The 23513-nt window shown below is 35.6% G+C and overlaps 1 protein-coding gene across 1 annotated transcript in view; it reads right to left on the bottom strand.

Moving 5' to 3' along the window:
* EEA1 (early endosome antigen 1) overlaps positions 1-23513 on the bottom strand; it is a 162187-nt gene that overhangs the window by 29326 nt on the left and 109348 nt on the right. The window contains exons 14-18 of the mRNA XM_011993184.1: positions 17063-17266; positions 13992-14192; positions 9997-10110; positions 8284-8439; positions 6003-6142 (exon numbers count right to left, since the gene is read on the bottom strand). Of these exons, the coding sequence (XP_011848574.1) occupies positions 6003-6142; positions 8284-8439; positions 9997-10110; positions 13992-14192; positions 17063-17266 (815 nt within the window). The remainder of the gene's footprint in view (positions 1-6002; positions 6143-8283; positions 8440-9996; positions 10111-13991; positions 14193-17062; positions 17267-23513) is intronic.

The following is a 23513-nucleotide window of genomic DNA, read 5'->3' as shown; positions in this document are numbered from 1 at the left end:
TCATTTGTTCCTTAATATAGGTCTCTCATACACGAATGAAAAAAGCAACAAGAATGAAGAAATAAAGTTATAGCTTTAGAAAGCTATAAACTTTTATTGTTTTCATAAAAGAAACTATGCAAATTATACAGCAAAACCCCCGATACACTATAAATAACAGCCATTTTTAAAGTCAAAACCAGATGCTAAGTAACAGCATTTCTAGAATGCACACTAGTTCCAATGTAATCAGAATAAATTTAAAACCAATAAAAATAATTCAACAATATGTTAAAGGGAGGTTGTTAAAAGATGTACTAATAAAGTATTTGAAATTGTGTATTAATACAATATCAAAACTGTATTTATACCTCGAAATCTGATTTTTTAGTTCTAGAAACACACTTTTACCTCCTTAAAAATAGCTAGAAAAGATGTTAAAGCTTAGTAGGTTCACAAGATACTATGCCTCCCTGATTTTTAAAGATCCAAATGGAAAAGTCATTACACTAATATTATTTTACCATTTTAATGTAGTTAAAATCCCTGTCAAGCAACCCTAAAATTAAGACTCAGTATATTTATTTATATGCTGCTTAACTTTTTCAAAATTAATTACAAAATCATAAGATTATGTGAAACAAAGAAAGCAAAACAGAAATAGAGGCTTACATAGTCACTGTGAAACTTCTTGCTTGTTTTTTTTAAGTAACTCAAAGAAGAAATACATGAGTCCACAATCATAGTTGGAAATTATAATATCTCTTTCTTAGAAACTGATAGAACAACCAGAGGAACAAATTGGCAAGAATATAGACAATAAGAACAGCACCATAATTGTTTATTTATAGGCCACTCCACCTAATAACACAGAGTACATATATGTGCACATGGAAAATTAATTATGATAAGCCATATGCTGGGCCTTAAATAAGACTTATTTTCAAAAGTTTGAATTTTACCAAGAATGTTTCCTGACCACAATAGAATTAAATTAGAAATTAGGGCTGGGTGCAGTGGCTCATGCCTGTAATGCCAACACTGTGGGAGGCCAAGGCGGGCGGATCACAAGGACAGAAGATCGAGACCATCCTGGCTAACACAGTGAAACCCCATCTCTACTAAAAATACAAAAATTAGCAGGGCATAATGGCAGGCGCCTGTAATCCCAGCTACTCGGGAGGCTGAAGCAGGAGAATCGCTTGAATCTGGGTGGCAGAGGTTGCAGTGAGCCGAGATCATGCCACTGCACTCCAGCCTGAGCATAGAGTGAGACTCCGTTTCAAAAAAAAAAAAAAAATCAGTAACAATAATATATCTAGGAGAGCCTCAATATTTGGAAAGTAAACATACTTATAACCTACACATTAAAGAAGAAATCACAAAGGAAATCAGAAAATACATTAAACTGCAGAGGAATGAAAATACATTGTAAGATGGGAGGGAAACATTGGGTGTATAAATTTAAGTGGGCTCTCAAAAAGGGAAGCCCTGTATCTTCTTATTTGGGCTGAGCCCTGGGCTCATGGGTGGGGTTTAGTCAAAGTCTTAATATGTTTATCTGATATAAGAGCAGAAGGGACCCCAGCCCTCCTTGCCTAAGTAGTACTCCAGAAATGTAAGACCTAAGAGAAGAAATGTATGTACAAAGTACATAGACAAGAAAGATCTTAGTTTTAAAGGTTTTCCTACCCCAATAGGATGTGGGAGCCCTGTAAGTGAATTCTGAACCATGAGATTAGAACATAGAATGAAAATGGGTCCACTTCCATTGGGTCCATTGGAAACAGAAAGAACCAGTGGGCCTGCAGGGTTTTTGAGGAAGAGAACAAAAGCTATCTCAAAGATGATCTTCATGGACTGATGACTGCATTCTAGAGATAATGACGAACCATTTGGTTGGTAATGTAATGGATCAGACATGCTCCTCAAATACCTAGGCACTGGAAACTACAGTGAGGAGGAATGCCACCCCAGAGGCACAAGATGTGCTTCTATAACCTCCGATTCAAAGTATCAGGACCCAATTTACTAGATATGAAAATGAGAATATTTTCACCATCTTATCCCCAAACAAGGATGAAAACCATGAAAGTATGAAACAACTTAATCATCAACTCTGATGTGTTTTATTTCATCTTTCTGAAGAGGACTTTTCTCAGGTTCTTAGTCTCTACCTTTACTACTGGAACAGTCAAGAGTCCTCATCCCCTTGACACAAGTCAAGTCCATCAACTCAGTCAGAGTAGGTGATTTGGTATTTAAAGACAAAATGTAATCAAATGTAACCAGTCATATGAAGACATTCAAATGAATTGGGTGGAACTGATTGTCATCCATCAAAATAATGGTGAGTGATGTGTTCACTGAAGATCTCATCATGGCAGGACCCAAGTTCAGCGTCAACATCAAGGGTAAGCTGGGCAAGAGACTAATTCTACCTTGGGAGTGAAGGAATGATGCTGCAGCTAAGCACTTTTGTGGCTATATATGTTCAGAAGCACACACCCATTCTGCCACTAGAGATACTTGAAATTTCATATACCAATAAATCTTATAGGTCCCAATATCTTCTAAACCAATCCACCCTTACATTCAGAGGAGCCATGAATTCATTGAGCACTTTAGTGCAAATTATAAAAGATACCCACCTTCAAGATAATTTATTCCACCTGTGGCAAAACTGTCATAATACACTGATGTTATTAGAATAAGGCTACATACTACCATCTGCAGAAATCTTACATCTAGCATTGACAAGTGAAAAGCGGGTAACTGAAAAAAAGAAACAGATACTACAAAATGTAGACAGACAGAGAAGCTTTCACATTCAAAAGCTATTTAAAAAAAAAGCAAAGTAAACACTAAGGTCTAAAGATGGAAACAATAAAGAGGAGAAATAAATAAGATAGAAAATTTACAAAATTAAATCAAAAGTTTTTTTACAAAAGTCTGATAAAACTGATAAATCTCTAATTGATTTTTAAAAAGACAAATTACCACTATTAAGAATAAAGGAGGAACACTACTACAGATCCTAACAGACCTCAAAAGTATAATATTATCAACAATTGCCAATAAATTTGAAGTTTAGAGGAAATGAACACATTTCTGAAGGACACAATTTACCAAAACTGACTCAAGAAAAAAAATCAGGAAATTAGAATAGCTCTATATCTATTAAATGAATTGAAACCCAAATGAAACAACCCAGAAAGAGAACTCTAAGCCTAGCCAGTTCACTAGTGAATTTCATCAAACATTTAAGAAAAAAATAATATCCATCTCATACAAACTATTTCAGAAAGGAGAAGAAGAGGAAATACTTCTCAATTCCTTTTTAAGGCCAGGATAACTCTGATATCAAAACCTGACAATGATATTAAAAGAATACTACAGACCAATATCCCTCATAAATATATGAAAAAATTTTAACAAAGTATTATCAAATCAAAAACAGCAATACATAAAAAGGTAACACAGCACAGTCAAGTTAATTTATTACAGGAAAGCAAGGCTGGTTTAATAGTAAATCAATGAATGTAACTGCCCATATTAACAGAATAAAAGAGAAAATCCATATGATCGTATCAACAGATACAGAAAAAAAAGGTGATAAAATTCAATCCAAGCACAATAATTGTTTCTTTTGTAATCTTTTTTTTTTTGAGATGGAGTCTCGCTCTGTTGCCCAGGCTGGAGTGCAGTGGCATGATCTTGGCTCACTGAAACCTCTGCCTCCTGGGTTCAAGCAATTCTTGTGCCTCAACCTCCCGAGCAGCTGAGATTACAGGCATGTGCCACCACTCCCAGCTGATTTTTGTATTTTTAGTACAGACAGGGTTTCGCCATGTTGGCCAGGCTGGTCTCGAATTCCTGACTTCAGATGATCTGCCTGCCTTGGCCTCCCAAAGTTCTGGGATTACAGGCATAAACCAAAAGGCCGATAATTTTTTTTTTTAATATATAAAAGTTATCAAAGGTAATGTCTTCAATCTGATAAAAGGAATCTCAGTAAAACCTACAGCTAACCTCAAACTTAATGATGAAACATTTAATATTTCCTGCCTAAGATTAGAAATAATGCAAAGATGTTTGCCATTACTATTTACATTCAAAATGTTACCGGATGCCCTAGCCAGCAAGAAAAAAGATATAAAAGGCCTATAGGTTGGAAAGGAAGTAGTAAATTTGTCTCTATTCAGAGATAACATGAATGTCTTGTTAGAAAACGTCAAGAACTCTACAAACAACTACTAAAACTAAAAAGTAAATTGAGCAAGGTTAAAGGGCAGAAAAGTCAATATATATTTAAAAATTGCATTTTTATACTAGTCGTAAGTGGAAAATTAAATTTAAAAAACAATTACATTTACAATAGCATTAAAAAATACTCAGGAATAAATTTAACAAAAGATGTACAAGGCCGGGTGCGGTGGCTCATGCCTGTAATCCCAGTACTTTGGGAGGCCGAGGTGGGCGGATCACGAGGTCAGGAGATCAAGACCATCCTGGCTAACACGGTGAAATCCCGTCTCTACCAAAAATACAAAAAATTAGCCGGGCGTGGTGGTGGGCGCCTGTAGTCCCAGCTACTCAGGAGGCTGAGGCAGGAGAATGGCATGAACCCAGGAGGCGGAGCTTGCAGTGAGCCGAGATCGCCCCACTGCACTCCAGTCTGGGTGACAGAGTGAGACTCCGCCTCAAAAAAAAAAAAAAAAAAAAAAAAAAAGATATACAAGATGTCTATGTTAAAAACAGTAAAATACTGCTCAGAGAAATTAAAGAAGGTCCAAGTAGATAGAGATATATGTTTGTGTATTAGAAGACTCAGTGTTGTTAAGATGTCACTTCTCCCCAAATTGATTTATAGCTTCAAGGCAATTCTAATCAAAATCCAACAGTTTTATTTGTAGACATGGACATGTTAATACAAAAATGTATATAGAAAAGCAATGAACTTACAGGAGTCAAGACAATCTTGAAAAATAATAAAGGTGAAGGATTAGTACTTAATATCATAAAGCTACCATCTTATGGTATATTACAAATATCTTATGGTTTCTTTTGTGTGTTATGCCACACCAACTTAGCTACATTTATAACTTTCAATATCATAATTATATGATATTAGGTACTATGATATTAGGTACCAACACCATGATACTGGTGTCAGGATACCATGTAGACACATAGACTGTAGTTGCCTACAGGAAAAGGATAAGAAAGGTATTGACTAGAAGGGCAAGTGAGAAAGCTCCTGGAGTGATGACAATGTCCTATATGGGGTTGTGGCTAGATGCATAGATACACAGAATATACACTTATTAAAACTCAAAGTACATATGTAAAATCTGTGCATTTAACTATGTGTGAATTTTGCACCAATAATAAAAACAAGAAAGCACACTGGTTTTTGTATTTCCTTTGTCATCATAAACATAGACAATCTGTCAAAATGCATCAAAAAGCTGAGGTCATTTTTTTTTTTTTTTTTTTTTTTTTTTTGAGATAGAGTATCGCTTTGTCGCCCAGGCTGGAGTGCAGTGGTGTGACAGCCACAACCTCCCGAGCTCAAGCAATCTTGCTATGCTACCCAGGCTGAGAAGATCACTTCTTTTAAGAAAGAATCCATTCCCTATTTGGTATAACCAGAAGTCTAACTACTTTTGGGTAACACATAAATATCCCCGAATTTTTTAATTTTACAGTAATTTACTCAAATTTGTGAACAACTCAAAACAAGGTTTATGCCAGAGAAATGAGCACCATATCATTGTTGAAAAGAGACTGGATGATCCAAATTTTATAAAACTAAGTTTTCAGTCCTTTCTAGTGAAGTTTAACCATATTATGATGGCATTATTTTTTCATTCACATTAACATCAGTTTATAAAATCAACACAAAATAAATATTTAATAAATCTTTAAGCACGATGATAGCAAAATTCAAATCTGAAGGAAATTTTAATACTAGTTTAAAATCTTTTCCCTTAATTTGTAAGTAAAGTGGTTTAGCTTACATTTCTTTCTCCATTTCAAGTTGTTTACTCAATTCTGTGGCTCTAAGCTCTAAATCTGTGTTCAGCTGTCTTTGCTGTTGTAGATCTTGCAAAGCCTGCTCCTTGCTTGCTTTAACTTCGAGACTATCAACTTCTAGTTTCTATGAAAGAAATATGGTATGGCAGCCATTTTACTATTAGTAATTATCAATCCATTATTAAATATTATAACATTTGTTTACATTCAAACAGGTATGACACACAAAAAAACATAAAATATTTATTATAATAAAAAACATATTCTGAAACCATTACTAAGGGTGTTATTTATTTTAAAATCTTTCAGAAGATCCAGCAGAAAGCTTTATACATGATAGACAGCCACTAAGAGTTGATGTCTAAAATTAATTCTTGGCCAGGTACGGTGGTTCACACCTGTAATCCCAGCACCTTGGGAGGCAGAGGCAGGCAGATTACTTGAGGCCAGAAGTTCGAGACCAGCCTGGCCAACATGATGAAACCCTGTCTCTACTAAAAAAAAAAAACAACAAAAAAAAAACAAAAATTAGCCAGGCGTGGTGGACCGTGCTTGTAGTCCCAGCTACTCAAGAGGCTGAGGCAAGAGAATGGCTTGAACCCGGGAGGCAGAGGTTGCAGTGAGCTGAGATCGCACCACTACACTCCAGCCTGGGCAACAGAATAAGACTCCATCTCAAAAAAAAAAAAAAAAAAATTAATTCTGAATAAAACAATCAACTTAAAAGAAACATAGAAACATAAATAGTTATTACCTCAGTAAAAGTTATTAACTCAAGTATGAAAAAATAAGTTAATAGGTTTACTAATGTACTCACTTAAAACATATTATCTTTTATAGTCACAGTTAAAAACACTGATGTAATTACAAGATATTTAAAACTAAAATGAAGTTCTCATGTACTCCTTCTCATTAACACCTACTGATCCTAAATATAAAGCCAATTAAGTTCCTGATTTTGTTTCTTTAATCTCTTGGACTAGATGACATTGTTCTTCAGAATATAGTTTGCATCTCACATGTATACATGTAATTATGTATGTGGTTTTACAAATTTACAAAATCAAACTGTTAAATAGAAGCTTGAAAAGCTTTACACAATGTATTTCCTTGCAGTGGTAGTGATTTTGCACACTAAATATTTTATAAACTGATTAGTACCTGTAGCCCTTACCATTGACCTACACTGAAAATATTCATTAAATAAAAGATATTTGATGTAGCTAAATTAATTCTACATGTCTATATAAAAAATATAAAATACTCCCTAAAATGATAATTACGAAGTGTTAGAGCTGATAATCACAATAAAAACTCAGTTCTAAATAACCACTGTTTTTAATAGGTACCCAAACAGAATATTCATTAGACACTTAGCAGTAAAATAATACTTCTATTATTTTTAACCATGCCTAAAGTACTTTGCCTTTGCTATTATCATTTGCCATAAAGAAAAAAAGGAACCTTTAAAATTGTAAATGTAATTATTCCCCCTTACTATATTGGTATGTATGTACATGTATACATTTCATGACTCTAAAATCATACACACATGCTTCAGCGGGTTGTGGAAGTGTAAGTTACATATATAGAGTAACTTGAGAAGTTTTTGTTTAACTGATAGTAGCTCAAATTTTTTAAATTTATTTTTCATTTTTTTATTTTTAGCCAAAGGCAGTTAAGCAGCAAGTGGTTCTAATTTAAAGGACACAAAAACTCAGGTCAAATCCTTCTGAGATGTCTAATCATCTTATCTCTTCAGTAAATCAACACATTCACTTGGCGTTGTGTTAAAGTAAGATGCAGTTTACTATAGTCTCAATGTGTTACTAAGTTAGAAGCAAAGTCCAAAGGGTATAAAGTTCTAAAAAGGAAAAAGTCTACCATATCTGAAATGTGATATTGGAGTAAGTTGGTAAGAGATGGAAGAATGAAGGAATAGAAAAGACTTCACAACAAAAAATTGGTAAGTTCCTTGTAATTGTAGAGTAGATCTCTGGTTAGCTGTCTTTAGAAAAAGTAACACATTACAATGGAATCAGTATGTAAGCTGACTGCCATTTATAAAAGATGCTCATTAAAGAAGAAATTAAAAATAAAGATATAATTCAAAATTAAGACATGAAAAATTACAAGTAATTAAAAAAAATTTTATACCACAACTTCACCTTTGTTAATCAAAAATCTTTGATTCCATGTAGGTCATGAGATTCCATTGCTACTGAAGTAGAAAATGTAACTAAATTCAACTTCTTTTATACAAACCTTAATTTGACCTTCTAGCTCTTCAGTTTTCTGTTCTAAAGAGAGGTGTTTCTCTTTATATTCTTTAAGATGACTTTCCAGCTGACTGCAATGTTCTTGCTTGTCTTGTAACTTTGCAGTGACCTGATCCAACTGAGTAGTAATCTTATTTAACTCCTTTAGAAAAGTACAATTGAAGAAAACTTTGGTAAGGTTTACTATATCATAGTGGCCAAATGTTCAAAGTAAAATTGAAAACTCTAATTTTATTTGGAGTAAGAGCTCAGATAAGTCCAATGATATATCAGAGGCTAGACTTACCTACCAGTGTAAACGACATGAACTCAATTCTTGCGTAGTCTGAGATCCTAAGTTTATATGTATAACAGTTTAATAACTTTCCAGTGTTTATTTAGGAAGAATCATTTTAGAAGCCAAAACAGAATATTAGCCAGGCTAATAATAAAGTAACACTTTCATATTATAATTAAATATTTTCAATGTTCAAGACACCATTTTTAAAAACTATTTTTAAAAAAATTACAGTGATTACATCTATGATGCTTTTCAATTCATTTGGAATATTCAGTTGCACAAAAAAAATACATAAATAAAAATTACTAGTAAATCGACTATGTACCAAAAGTAGGACACATACCAAATTTAACAGCAAACATTCCATTCAAATGGGTTTTCGGTAAAGGGTAAATATAGAAAACTGTTTTGTTCTGTTTTTTAACTTGATATACTTCTGTATTGTTTTTTAAAAAATGGACCAATAAAGCCGGGTGCGGTGGCTCACCCCTATAATACCAGCACTTCGGGAGGCCAAGGTGGGTGGATCACCTGAGGTCGGAGTTCGAGACCAGCCTGACCAACATGGTGAAACTCTGTCTCTACTAAAAATACAAAATTAGTCAGGCACAGTGGCACATGCCTGTAATCCCAGCTACTTGGGAGGCTGAGGCAGGAGAATTGCTTGAATCCGGGAGGTGGAGGTTGCAGTGAGCCAAGATTACAGCATTGCACTCCAGCCTGGGCAGCAAGAGCAAAACTCCATCTCAAAAGAAAAGAAAAAAACCAGAAAGACCAATCACTAATATTACTCTCTGAATAGCAAGTAAAATTTAAAAATTTCTACCGGTAAAAGCTAAGAAAAATCTACCAGCAACATTCACCTTGACCCTGAAGTAGGATGCTTCTATTCTACCAGAGTACTGCTTCTGTATTCCCTCCAGCTCCTTACTTCCTCCTATTCCCAAGAAACGAGTAACTCTTATAACTGAGGTAGAATATATAGTGTTCCTTTTCCCACTTCCAAGTGGCAAGTACATTTGGGTCATGGTCCAGTCTACCTACTAAAAGCAAATGTGGAGGTCTGCCCCTTTCAACCACCAACACTTGAAGGGATGAGGCAACAATTCAAAAGTTACGAGTAAATAGTACTGCTCTACACCAAGGTCTAGGCTAGGGGAGAAGGACAGTATTAGGAAACCAGCTACAGCTGCACACTAGTAGAGCTTTATCAAAAACAAAGCTGTTATTTTTATCTCCATCTATGTGACCCTCACCTTTACTACTCAACTGGTTCTGAACTCATGGAGAAATTAAGGGGGATAAGCAAGTCTATCACAAGATTATACAAAACTGGGTATCATCTTTACATGTTTGCAATTTGTTTATCTACCAAAGCACTAGGTGATAGAGAGTATGAAATTGCATCTGTTTCCCTACCTGCTGTTTATCTTGTAATGCATTTTGAGCTGTGTCCAAATGATTCTGAAGATCAGCTCTTTGGGCAGTTTTTGCTGCTTCTGCTGATAGCAACAGTTCGGTTTTGGCTTTAATCTGTAACAAAATTTATAAATTATTTAATTTATATTTAGTTCTTGATTTCCTCTTGCTTGAATGCACACTGCTTTTGTGACTAAACAAACTATTTAAAAATTAAGTCATTCACAGAAACAAATGGATTTATATATTGAAAAATATGCATGTGAAAAATTCCCAAAATAGGAATGACAGGGGAGAAGCCTCCTAATAATGCTGGATAAACAATAAAAAGATATCCTTATATGATTCCAAAACACTTCAGTATTCCTTTGCTAAGAAACAAAAGGTACACTTTTTTTCCAGGAAAACGCCACTGTGTTTTTCAGAAGTGAATATCTGAAAGTCTACCACTAATATGATAAAGTAAATAACCATGCCCCCAAAAATGATGACTCCAAAGATAATCAAGAATTACAGAATTTAAGGACTCAGCCAGACAACTGGCACGTTGTAAAATTCAGTATTCCCTGATAACTTCTCACTTAAAGGGTTTTATTTCTGATGCTCAGTCAAAATATTAAACATTAAAAATTCACGGCTGCCGATAAAATCAAACAAGCAAAAAGATCTATCTTGTTATCAAAAGTAACACTTTTAAGTGTTGAATACCTTTAGTACAACTCACCTCAAATACGAAAAGCAAAAAATAGGCCAGGTGCGGTAGCTCACATCTGTAATCCCAGCACTTTGGGAGGCCAAGGCAGGCAGATCACTAGGTCAAGTGATCGAGAACATCCTGGCCAACATGGTGAAACCCCGTCTCTGCTAAAAATACAAAAATTAGCTGGGCATGGTGGCATGCACCTGTAGTCCCAGCTACTCGGGAGGCTGAGGCAGGAGAATCGCTTTCACCTGGGAGGTGGAGGTTGCAGTAAGCTGAGATCACGCCACTGCACTCCAGCCTGGCAACAGAGCAAGACTCTGTCTCAGAAATAAAAAAAGAAAGAAAAACAAAAAATAAAATATATATGTAAAAACATATATTTAAAATTAACATATTTTGAGAAAAGAGTAAAAATTGGGGGAGCATTCTTTTAGCTGGTTGACGAGAGGATCAATGAACATAAGAAATCCAAGATTTACATTGTATGGATAATTACAAGCTGAAGGAAAAATTCAAATTTTTTCTCAATATTGAAATAATTTTCACAGAAATAATAGTTACATCAAGGTGTATACATCTACATTGATTTAAAGGTGAAAGCTAAAGAAATCTTCCCTTTAAACAATACATAGTAAATCTATACTGATGAATATATAGCATGGACTACAAATATATTTTTGCAGAAGTCAGCTTTATTTACATATGGCATTTCATCCATCTGAGGAGCCAAAAATTCATGAAATATTTTAACATATGATAATCACTCATGATCTTTTTTATATAGCATGCTTCAACTAATGGAATATATGTATATTCCAAAAATTATGTAGCATACAAAGAAACTTTGGGGGAAATTAAATAATTGCTCCACTGGTTTGCCTTATTTTAGAAAGGCTTCTGATGGGGGGGGGGGGGAAATGTGGCTATTCATATAGCCAGCCCCTCTCTTTGCCCTTTTTACAGGCAATGACTAAGTACCAATTACTACAAGGCTACAATTGTTGCAACTTTTGCATTAAAGCCCTTAAAACAGTAAAAGCAGTGAAGTGCCCTCATACATGTGCATAATAATGTACCTTGATGCTGTCCTGATCATGCACACAAGGAAGTACTGTGGAACTAGGGATTAAAAGGTGTATTATAGAACTTAAAACTGAGAAACAGCTTAAAAGCCTCATTTGTATAGTTAAAGGGACACTCCAGAAAAAAACATTACCTTAACAGTTAAGCTACAGCTGGCTACAGCTAATACCCTTTGGCTAAGCACTTTCGGTTGACATTCTTTTATTAATAATATCACTTAAAGCACTAGGTTTTTCTCAGAGTCCTAATACTCAAAAGAAAAGTAAGGCCATACATTCTACTTTATGAACTAACACTAGTTCATAAAGAAGTTAAAGTAGTTTTGAAAAAAGCCTCAAAAACTTAAAAAATATCTACAGGTAACATTTTTCAGAGTAATGGCAAAGAAGAAGTTACTGTCAAGGTGATAATGGAAGCAATTGATAGTAACAAAAAAAATGGGCTGATCTCATTGTTGGAATTAGTTCTGAAATGAATAGCAGTGGAAGGGCAATCTTTTGTAAAGGAAAGGACCCTGCAACACAGAAAGAATCACAGACTGTCCTAATACATTAGTACATTCACATTGTCACTAGACTCCCATTCCCTCCCCATTCCCCTCCCCCTTACATTGGACATCCACGTAACAGGCTATCATATAATTCATCTAGCAAATAATTTTTTAAAAAAGAAAGAAATGTATATTCTCTCCAAGTTCTAATAAGTATGCCAGTCATATTATTTTATTATATTCCTTATTTCCAGTGGAATCATTATCTTAAAGTAAAATCAAGCCGTGAACTATTTCTATAAATTTCTATTATATATCACAGAACAAGAAATCAATAGTAAGAATGGAGAAAAAATTATGTCTTACTGCTCACCCCATGATTGACTCATTGAGGAAGACTGCTATATAGACTTCTGAAAGAATATGGCACCACGTAGGGGAATTTTTTTTTTTTTTTAATACTTTAAGCTCTAGGGTACATGTGCATAATGTGCAGGTTTGTTACATATGTATACTTGTGCCATGTTGGTGTGCTGCACCCATCAACTCGTCAGCACCCATCAACTCGTCCTTTACATCAGGTATAACTCCCAATGCAATCCCTCCCCCCTCCCCCCTCCCCATAATAGGCTCCGGTGTGTGATGTTCCCCTTCCCCAGGCCAAGTGATCTCATTGTTCAGTTCCCACCTATGAGTGAGAACATGCGGTGTTTGGTTTTCTGTTCTTGCGATAGTTTGCTGAGAATGATGGTTTCCAGCTGCATCCATGTCCCTACAAAGGACACAAACTCATCCTTTTTTATGGCTGCACAGTATTCCATGGTGTATATGTGCCACATTTTCTTAATCCAGTCTGTCACTGATGGACATTTGGGTTGATTCCAAGTCTTTGCTATTGTGAATAGTGCCGCAATGAACATACGTCTGCATGTGTCTTTATAGCAGCATGATTTATAATCCTTTGGGTATATACCCGTAATGGGATGGCTGGGTCATACAGTACTTCTAGTTCTAGATCCTTGAGGAATCGCCATGCTGTTTTCCATAATGGTTGAACTAGTTTACAATCCTATCAACAGTGTAAAAGTGTTCCTATTTCTCCACATCCTCTCCAGCACCTGTTGTTTCCTGACTTTTTAATGATTGCCATTCTAACTGGTGTGAGATGGTATCTCATTGTGGTTTTGATTTGCATTTCTCTGATGGCCAGTGATGATGAGCATTTTTTCATGTGTCTGTTGGCGGCATTTCTTTTTTTAATCAGAAGTCAGACTTTTAAAGGAAGATTTAAAAAATCAAAGTAAAAAATATTTAACATAGAAATCTAATGGTATAATATCAAACTAATTTGAATATCAAACACAATAATGGCATGATCAAAACAGGGAAAATCTAAAAGATCTAGTGATTTCACCAAGTGTAGCTTGAGGAGAGAGAGAGCACACCCGAGAGCAAGAGCCAGAGAGAAAGAGAGAGAGAGGGAGAGGAGAGAGGAAGAGTGAGAAGACGACGGAAGGGAGGAGGGAGAGAAAGACAGAGACGGGGAAGCGGATGAGAGAGTCAAACAGGAAAGTTCAACTAATTGTCTAGATATAGCCTTTATCTAATTCCTATTTCAAATTTTTTTCAATTAATATGCAAGGCAAAAAGAGAAACAGAATTTAAAACATTTGATGGTCTAAAACTGGTGCTTTATACAAACATTAAATTTAATATTACCTGTATGTCAAGCTGGGAGACCTTCTCCTTGCTTTCATTTAATTGACTATTTAATTCATTGACACTGGTTTCTAGAGAAAGAACACGGTCTTGTGCAGCTCTAAGATGTGCCTTCTGCTCTTGTACCTGGTCGTGCAAATTCTCCTGGGCTTGTTTATGGCTTTCCGACTGATTCTTCAGCTTCTCTGTTAGTTGAGTTACCTGTTATACAAGTAAGATTAATCATGAAGTTCACAAATGATATAACAAAAATTCAGAAACCTAAATTTAAGAGCCATGAGAATATTAAACTGCTTTATGATAGTTTATCTCAAATTTTTTCAAGTAAAATTATTCACTTTTCCAAAACATGTCAACATAGTATCTGAAATACCAAGAAATAACATTAAATTCAAAGACTGATATTCCTTTTAAAATAATCTTTATTGAGCTGTAAGTTATATAAAACTCATTCAACTGAAGTTGTACAATTTGAGATTTGATGACTGCATACACTCATTTAACTAGCCATCACCACAATCAAGATAAAGAACATTTCCATTATTCCAGAATGTTTCCTCATGCCCTTCTGCAGTCATTCGTCCCATCCCATCTCTAACTCCAGCCAATCACTGATTTGGCTAAGTAACAAGATTTCTTTATATATCTGGGCATTTCTGAATTGTCAGATACACGTATTGCAAATGTTTTCTCCCATTCTGTGTTATGGCTTTTATTTTCATAATGATATCTTTTGAAGAGCATACTTTTTAAAATTTAGATAAAATCCAAGTCATTTGACATTTCTTTGATGTACCTTGCTTTGAGTTCACCAAGTTTTTTGACCATGTTTTTAATCAAAAATTACATTTTTTTCATTTGCATCCATTGAAATACAGAAAAAATCTAAAAAATTAAAATTTTTTCAGCCTTTGTTTCTATTTTCCTCCTCCCCACCCTTTTGTGACATTAATTGTAATTATGCTAGCTTACATAATACTATTCCATGGGTCACTGTTTTTCCCCAACCTTTTTTCCTTCTGTACTTCATTGAGAACAGTTTCAATTGCCCTGTCTTTTATGTTCACTGATACTGTTTTCTACTTGCTTAATCTATTAAGTACATCCAATAAAATTTTCATTTCATGTATTTTTGTTTTATCTCTAAAAGTTCAATTTTTTTTTTTTTTTTTTAAGAGACAGGGTCTCACTCCATCACCCAGGCTGGAGTGCAGTAGCACAGTGATAGCTCACTCCCAGGCTCAAGTGATCCTTTCACTTCGGCCTCTAGAGTAGCTGGGATTACAGGCACAAGTTACTGCACCCAGCCATTTCCACGTCTGTCTCCATCATTATAGTTTTTTGTTTCTATCCATAAGCATATTTGAAGAGCTGTTTTAAAGTACTTGTCTGGTGACTCTATCATCTCTTACTTCAGGGTCTGTTTCCACTGAATAATTTCTCTCCTGGTCATGGCTCACATTGTTTCTGTTTCTTCACATGTGTAGTAATCTTTCACTATTTATTGTGACCACTCTCGATTCTGTTGTCTTCTTTCAAAGAATCTTTTGTCCCAGCACGTATTTAATATATTTGTGGTTCTACTGGATCCTTTTAAGGTTTTTTTTATACTTTGTAAGGTCAGGTGTATGGCAGCTTTTACTCTAGGGCTAGTTTAGCCTTACTCCTCTCCTAAGGTATGACCTCTCTGATATGTCTACTGAATACTCCAAGTGTTCAGCCACACCTTTCTTCTGATTGGCTGGAACCTGAACATCTCCCAGTCCTGTGTAAGCACTAGTAATTTTTCAGCCTGTAGCTCCTTGATAGTATTCATTGTCTGGCCTCATAGAATCCCACTTTACAAGTACAAAACTTGGCATTCAACAAAGCCTCAAGTGGATTCCTAAGCAGATTACTGAAGCTTTTTCTCTGTACTGCTCTTTCCTTTCTGGTATCCTACCCTACAAATTCAATCTGCCTTAACCTCCCTGAACTTCAGTCTCTCAATTTAATTTAATATCTCACATAGACCACTGGGCTTTCCTTAGGTTCCCCCAGGCTGTGCCACAGTCTGGAAAATGTCTCTGGATCAAAAGTTAGCGTGGTCAAAGAGTTCATATCACTTGTTTCTCTTCTCTCAGGGATCACAGTCCTGCACTGCCTATTGCCCAATGTCTGAAAACAGTGGTTTTGGACATTTTTTCCACTTTTCTTGGTGTTTATGGTAGAAGAGCTAAATAGGTATTAACTATGCCAATATGGCCAGAAACAGATTTATTTTAATTTATTCTTTAAAATGAATGCATGGCTTCCTGACCATATTTATATGATAAGCAACGCCAAGTTGTATACAACCAAAAACTAACCTAAAGAATTCTTCAAAACTAACTTTGAAATGTGGAGGGAAATCTGTTATATTCTAATTCTAAATTTAGAAAAGTGATATGGCCTTCTGACACTTTGTTTCAAATATTTTCTCGTTTAGATAATAACTCTCTTATTACACAATTCTTCCAAAAAAGCAACTGCAAAATTCTTTTTTGTTTGAAAATGTATTTATCTAAATTTTATAAACTTTTCTTAAACTACATTTTAATGTTGAAACATTAAGGCAACTTATCAAAATTATTATTGGCTATACATGATGCAAAGACACATACTTTATCAAAATATGTTACTATTAAGTCTGTATATTAATACACAGTAAAAACTAACACTTGATTAATATCTTCAATTTATGAATACATTTCATTATTCTTTTTTTTAAACATCACAAAATGCCATTAGGCAAGTATGCACTATTAATATTTCTGTTTTTCCAGTGAGCTAACAATGTAAAATAGTTTACTTATAGTCACACTAACTTACATCCAGGGACATGAACGGAGAAATTTTCCTTTGTCAAATCATGTTTCACTATAATAGTAATCTGCCTCTTAAGGTACATGAGATGCTATTTGTCAAAAAATATATAACATTTAAAATGTGCTAAAAAGAGCAAGAATGAAGAATCATTTAAATAAAGCACTTAGTAAGACTTAGAGAGACAGAAGTAAATTTTAGAAATATAATATATTTTACAAGCTTACTTGCTCCTGCAGTGTATGGTTTTTTTCTTGTAACTGGTTAAGAACAGCAGTCTCTCCTTCACCAGCCTGAATTTTTGCATAAAGATCTTCTCTTTCCTTTTCTAGTAATGAAATATTTTCTTTACTCTTCTGTAATAAAGCTTCAAGGTTCTGGATCTTTTGGTCCTTATCGCCAATTTGACGTAGAACTTGTTCCAAATCATTCTGTAAAGAATTGAAAACTACTACTTTAAGAATACAGAACTTAAAAAGTTATTCCTCAAACATAAAATGACTAACAATAAATTATATCACTCAAATTCTCAGTCTTACATTTTCTTAAAACTATTACATTTTAACATGGTAAATTTAGTTAAGTACTTAGAACTATATATTTAATAATATAAATCTATATCATTATAAGCTAGAATTTAACAAAAAACTCTCAACCACATTTTTTTCTAACACTCTAATATGACCTCCTGCTACTACTCTTTTTCTGACCCTAATTTCAGACACATGAGACTCAATCTCACACTAGGCACACTCCCACCTCGAAGCCTTAGTGTACTAACTATTCCTTCTGCCTGGAACTCTTCCCCCACACAGTCATATAGTTTACTCCCTGTTCAAATGTTTGCTCAAACATCACCTTCTTAATTAGGACTACTCTGACCATTCCATTTAAAATTTCAGCCTTTCCAAATATTCCCTATCTTGGTTATCATATTCTTTCCATAGTGCTTACTTTCCAACACACTAAATAATTTGCTTATTTGTCATGCTGATCTGCCTCACTCCAACCACCCTCCGTTAAAAATGTATACTCTAAAAAGGATTTTTGTGTCTTAGTCATTGATATATCCAAGATATTTCACACATATATTCTAAAAAGTTGCTGAATGAATAGAAAAATAAATTATTACACTCTAAATCACATATACATGCAGGCTCACTTCAATACACTAAAAGAATTTTTCTATCGATACAGCAAGGGATCCCTCTTCTTTTACTTTCACACCACTCTGCTGACACAGACCCAGCAACCATGTGGTACTCTCATGATTTGTGCCAATATTAAAATATTTGAGATCAGTCGCTTTCAAGCATACTTCTCATCCTTCTAAGTTTTGGTCAAATGACAAAAGGCAACCAAACCTCTCTGCCTCTCAGTTTCTGTTTCTGCCACCGATAGATAACTCCTCTCTCTACATTGCACTAATCTGGAATCAGAATTCCAGGCCTAAGCTTCTTTCCATAAAAGTCACTCTGAGGGAGGGGAACATCACACACCGGGGCCTGTTGGGGGTTGCGGGGCAAGGAGAGGGAGAACATTAGAGCAAATACCTAATGCATGTGGGGCTTAAAACCTAGATGACGGGTTGATGGATGCAGAACGCCACCATGGCACACGTGTAACTATGTAACAAACCTGCTCATTCTGCACAAGTATCCCAGAGCTTATAGTGTATATGTAAATATCTATATCTATATCTAGAGATAGAGATAGAGATAGTAGATAGAGATATATCTACTATAGAAAGAGATAGTAGATAGAGATATTTAAACATACACTTTAAGCTCTGGGATACTTGTGCAGAATGAGCAGGTTTGTTACATAGTAGATATAGACATATCTACTGCAGATAAATATAGTAGATATAGATATTTAAACATACACTTTAAGCTCTGGGATACTTGTGCAGAATGAGCACGTTTGTTACACAGTAGATATATATCTGCATATGTAGATATAGATATCTAGATATAGATACAGATGTATAGATATAGATATATAGTCACTCTGTTTCCAAGTCTTAACTGAAATTTGATTCTCCCTTTACAGATGCCAATTCTCCCTCACCCCTCACCCTGCTCTGGTCAGTAATGTCTATTCCACTGAGCAAGCAGAGGAGGGTGGCCTTTTCCTGGTGTTTCACTGCCATTACTCTCTCCCTCATGTGAAAGCTTCGTGTTGCTCTGGGGAGTATGCCATTTACTTATTCTACTCTCTACTTTTTGTTGCTATCATCTATAAATCCCTACCTCATTCACTGAAGACTTGAGACCTGATTTAGTCTTTCTCTCAATCCCAATTTCTGCCAATTTCCTGGGAAATACAAAATACATAGATAATTAAGAGCATAGCCTCAACATTCATATCATCTTAATTCCTGGACCTTTACTCATTCCACATTTCACACACTCATATAGGATTTGTAACCACCTGAAATTCTTCCAGTTAGAAATTTCTAACTATCCTACTCTATGACCACAACTTACTGCCTTCCAATTTAATGACCTAATTTCTGTTATTCAATGTCAGAGACGTCAATTTCCTTCTAATATATTCAGCATATGCCTAGATTTTCTTCGTGAACTTCCTGTATAGATATGAACTAACCTTAACTATTCTTTCAACCACATTGTCCATTTCCTTCCACCCAAAAATTTCCAAGAGCCACTCCCAAAAAAGCCCAATTCTCCATTCCTATACCTCTAAGCACTATTGGAGTAAAATCACAAAGTTCCACAGATTGGTGCTACTACAAATTTCTGGTTCTGGTTTCAACTTCCATCACAGTATATATTCAGAATTATCTTGTCAAGCTTTTTATTTGAATGAGGTCCTCACCCTCAAATATTCCCCTCAATAACTACTTAAAAGATTCCATATTATCTCTACATTCTCAATCTCTGCTTGCCTGATATTCAGCTATTACTATCTCCAACTTTATCAAGAAACATGAGATTTTCAGGAATGATCAATCTTGATTTTCAAAAAAAAATTTTATATAAAATAATATGTGTATATATAATTATATACACATACAATTAATTAGAACTATGTTTAATAATATAAATCTATATTATTATAAACTAGAATTTCACAAGAAACCTTCAATTAACCACATTCTTTTTCCAATGCTCTAAACTCATCTCCTACTACTCTTCTTCTGATCCATGAGACATATATAGATATACATATAACAATATATGCATATATTTGTATATATAGATATATGGAGCTATGTATATATGCCCCACTCCATATTTACCTCCTTTCCTCAAGCTTCAGTGGATGAGTTTAATTTCACCCTCCCCCAGTGTATCAGTAACATCGTAGCTTCTTAACAATACCTTATTCCCTCAGCTGCTTCTCCCCCAATATCCTTAATAACTCCCTCCCTATGAATCCCTTTGTCCTAGACTATAGACATGTCCAGGTCTCTCTTATTCTCAAAAACACTCCCCAGGACACATCCCCCTCCAGTTTCTGCTCAGTCTTTAAACAATTTACATCGACATTTCAAAAAATAATTTATATTTACATTCTTAATTTCCTCATCTCTCATTTACTCATTAATCGACAATCAGATTTTCACCTCTATTACTTTACTGAAATTATGTTTAGCAACATTATCAATTTACTTAATTGCTTAATCTAATTGGTATTTTTCATTTATCATACTGAGCATCGCCACCACACAAACCCACATTTGAAGGTGCTGATTACCCCTAACTTTCGACCCTTCCTATTCCTTTGGCTTCCACTCTGCAGGTTCTTCTTAATTACTCTGACCACTCTCACTCTTCCTGGGGCTGCTCTTCTTCTAACTAGTCATCTCTTAAAGGGCTGGTGTTTCTCAGAAGTCTTATGTTACCAATTATCTACTTTTCTCACTATATTCTCTCTTCTGGCTGATCACATCTACTCTAATAATTCCATTTACTTCATATATTCTGATGTCTCTCTCGGTTAACATATATAACACGATTCCCTCCTCCAAGCTTTAAATATTAAATATATTGCACTGGTGCCTCAAGACACGTCCTAAACTGAACACATCGCATTGCCTTATGAGATGGCCATTTGTATCACATTCACTAACACAGTTGATGACACCTCCATTTACCATGCACCCAACGCTACCAACCTGGAAGTCACACCCCTTCTCCCTCATCCCTTTTATCTATTAAGTCAACCAGTGCTGTTCATTTATTTTTACCTTATAAGTATTTCTCACATTTGTCCCTATGACTTCAACAACTGCTTGAACTAAGACCAGTATTATTTTTCATCTGAACTGCTGCATATATTAGTCTTTCAATTCATTTCATTCCAGAATATTCCCACCCAAATCCATCTTGCACACATCAACAAGAATAATCTATTTAAAAAGCAAATCTGACTATGGGAATTCTTTCTTAAGACCTTCAATACCTTTCCATCTTCAAAATCTTTCCATCTTGAAATACAAATGTCACATGAGATCTTCTATAAACTTACCCATATCTAATGCTCTGACTTCTTAAGTAATCTCTAACTTACACTTCAAGGTACAGCAAAACCTAAGAGCTTAGTTCACACTAGCTTCAGTATCCTTTATCCTTGTAAATTCTATCTGGAGTAAACTTCTCACTACCACTATCTCTGCATTCCAGAAATATCTACTCATCCTTTGTGCTTAGATTGTCACTTTTAAAAAGTTTTCCACAGCTGCTCTTTTCCAGACTCTGTTTGGGTTAGGTAACTATTCTCTATGCTACCGTAGTAATTTTATATACATATACACACCTAGAACTAGACTCATTACATCTCTTTTGTTAGTTGTGAGGACTTTTCATGTTTCCGTAATGAGGGACTTTGCCTGGCCCGTCTTTCATCCTTTCTGTATTCCTCCCCAGGGAATAAGAATTTAAACTTATTGGACAGTGCAGAATAAGGAACAAATAACCATGTTCAATTGAGTCCCTGCTGTTCCCTCAGTCTAACAGACAACCTGTCTGCAAAAAGGTGAAAGGCTGCCATTTCTTGCTTTGTGGTTAAACTAATAAAGTTAATTCTGGGTGCAGTATAAGAAAGCCCACTTCGCTGCTGACTTATACCAAATTCTTCACACTTGCTTTACCATTGCCATTGCTTCCTTGACCTTTACAATAAAGCTCCTAGAGTTATCTATATTCACTCTATCAAACTTTTTTCTTTCCATTCTCTCTTGAACCCTCCCCAATCAGGTTTTTGTCTCACTTCTTTATGCAAATCACCCTAATCAAGGTCATCGATGACCTCCATATTGCCAAATCCAGTGGGATTCTCCATCTTCATTTTGTCTGGTCTCCATCCTTCTAAATGCTCAGAATAAAATCCTTGGAGTCATCCTTAAGTTCTCTCTGAATACTCTACAATAAATCAGTCAGCTTTACCTTTAAAGCAAAACTAGAATCTGACTTCTCACTACCACTCTAATCCAAGCTACATCATTTCTTATCTGGATTATTGTAGTAGCCTTTTAGCTAATTTCTATGCTTCTACTTATGTACCTGTACAGTCTACTCTCAATACATCAGCCAGAATAATTCTGTGAAATCATAAGTCAAATCATATCACTGCTTTGCTCAGAACCCTCCAATGGTTTCTCATCTTAACTCAAAGTAAAATAAAGTTCTTAAAATTACCTATGAGGCACTAGAGGTTCTGATATCCTGTGAGCTCTATGACCTGCCCTTTTTAACTCTTCTAACACTCTCCCACTCCAGCCCTGACTTCCCGTTATTCTTGAGACATGCTCCTGCCTCTGCACCATTTAACATACTAATGTTCTTCTCTCTGAATCACAGGCTTCTCCTTCCTTCAGGTCTTTCATCTTTTCAAAGAGGCCTAACACCGCAGTCCCAACTTTGGTCACCCCAAAACACTTCCAACTCCCCATCCCTCCTTCCTTCATCTTTATGGCACTTATCACCATTTAACATGCTATATATTTTGCCTATTTACCTTGGTTATCGTTGCCTCTCTCACTAAGCTCCATGAGAGCAGACATTTTTGTCTGTTTTGTTCACTGCTAAGTTCACAAAATCAGTTCCTTGGCTGAGAGTAGAGGTTAATAAATGTTTTTTGACTAACTGAATAAAAGAACAAATAAATGAATCCAGTATTTTGATCTCTATTCATCTGACTCCCAGGCCACTCTCCAAGCTCAGAAGAGAAGGGCATATTATTTATTGCCTCCCTCAAACTACAATATTGTTTCTACATACATGTCATTAGATTGCCATCTCCTAGAGGGCAAGCACTCTGTCTATTCACAGTGCTGAGCACAGTGAAACGCCGGGCACGGTGGATCACGTCTGTAATCCCAGCACTTTGGGAGGCAGAGGCGGGCGGATCACGAGGTCAGGAGATCGAGACCATCCTGGTGAAACCCCGTCTCCACTAAAAACACAAAAAATTAGCCAGGCCGGGCGCGGTGGCTCAAGCCTGTAATCCCAGCACTTTGGGAGGCCGAGACGGGCGGATCACGAGGTCAGGAGATCGAGACCATCCTAGTGAAACCCCGTCTCTACTAAAAAAAGTACAAAAAACTAGCCGGGCAAGGTGGCGGGCGCCTGTAGTCCCAGCTACTTGGGAGGCTGAGGCAGGAGAATGGCGTGAACCCGGGAGGCGGAGCTTGTAGTGAGCTGAGATCTG

Source organism: Mandrillus leucophaeus, unplaced genomic scaffold, assembly GCF_000951045.1.
Source record: "Mandrillus leucophaeus isolate KB7577 unplaced genomic scaffold, Mleu.le_1.0 Scaffold427, whole genome shotgun sequence".
In the NCBI taxonomy this organism is placed as follows: Eukaryota; Metazoa; Chordata; class Mammalia; order Primates; family Cercopithecidae; genus Mandrillus; species Mandrillus leucophaeus.
Note: the sequence above shows the minus strand (reverse complement) of the source record. Positions and strands in the feature narration are given on the sequence as shown.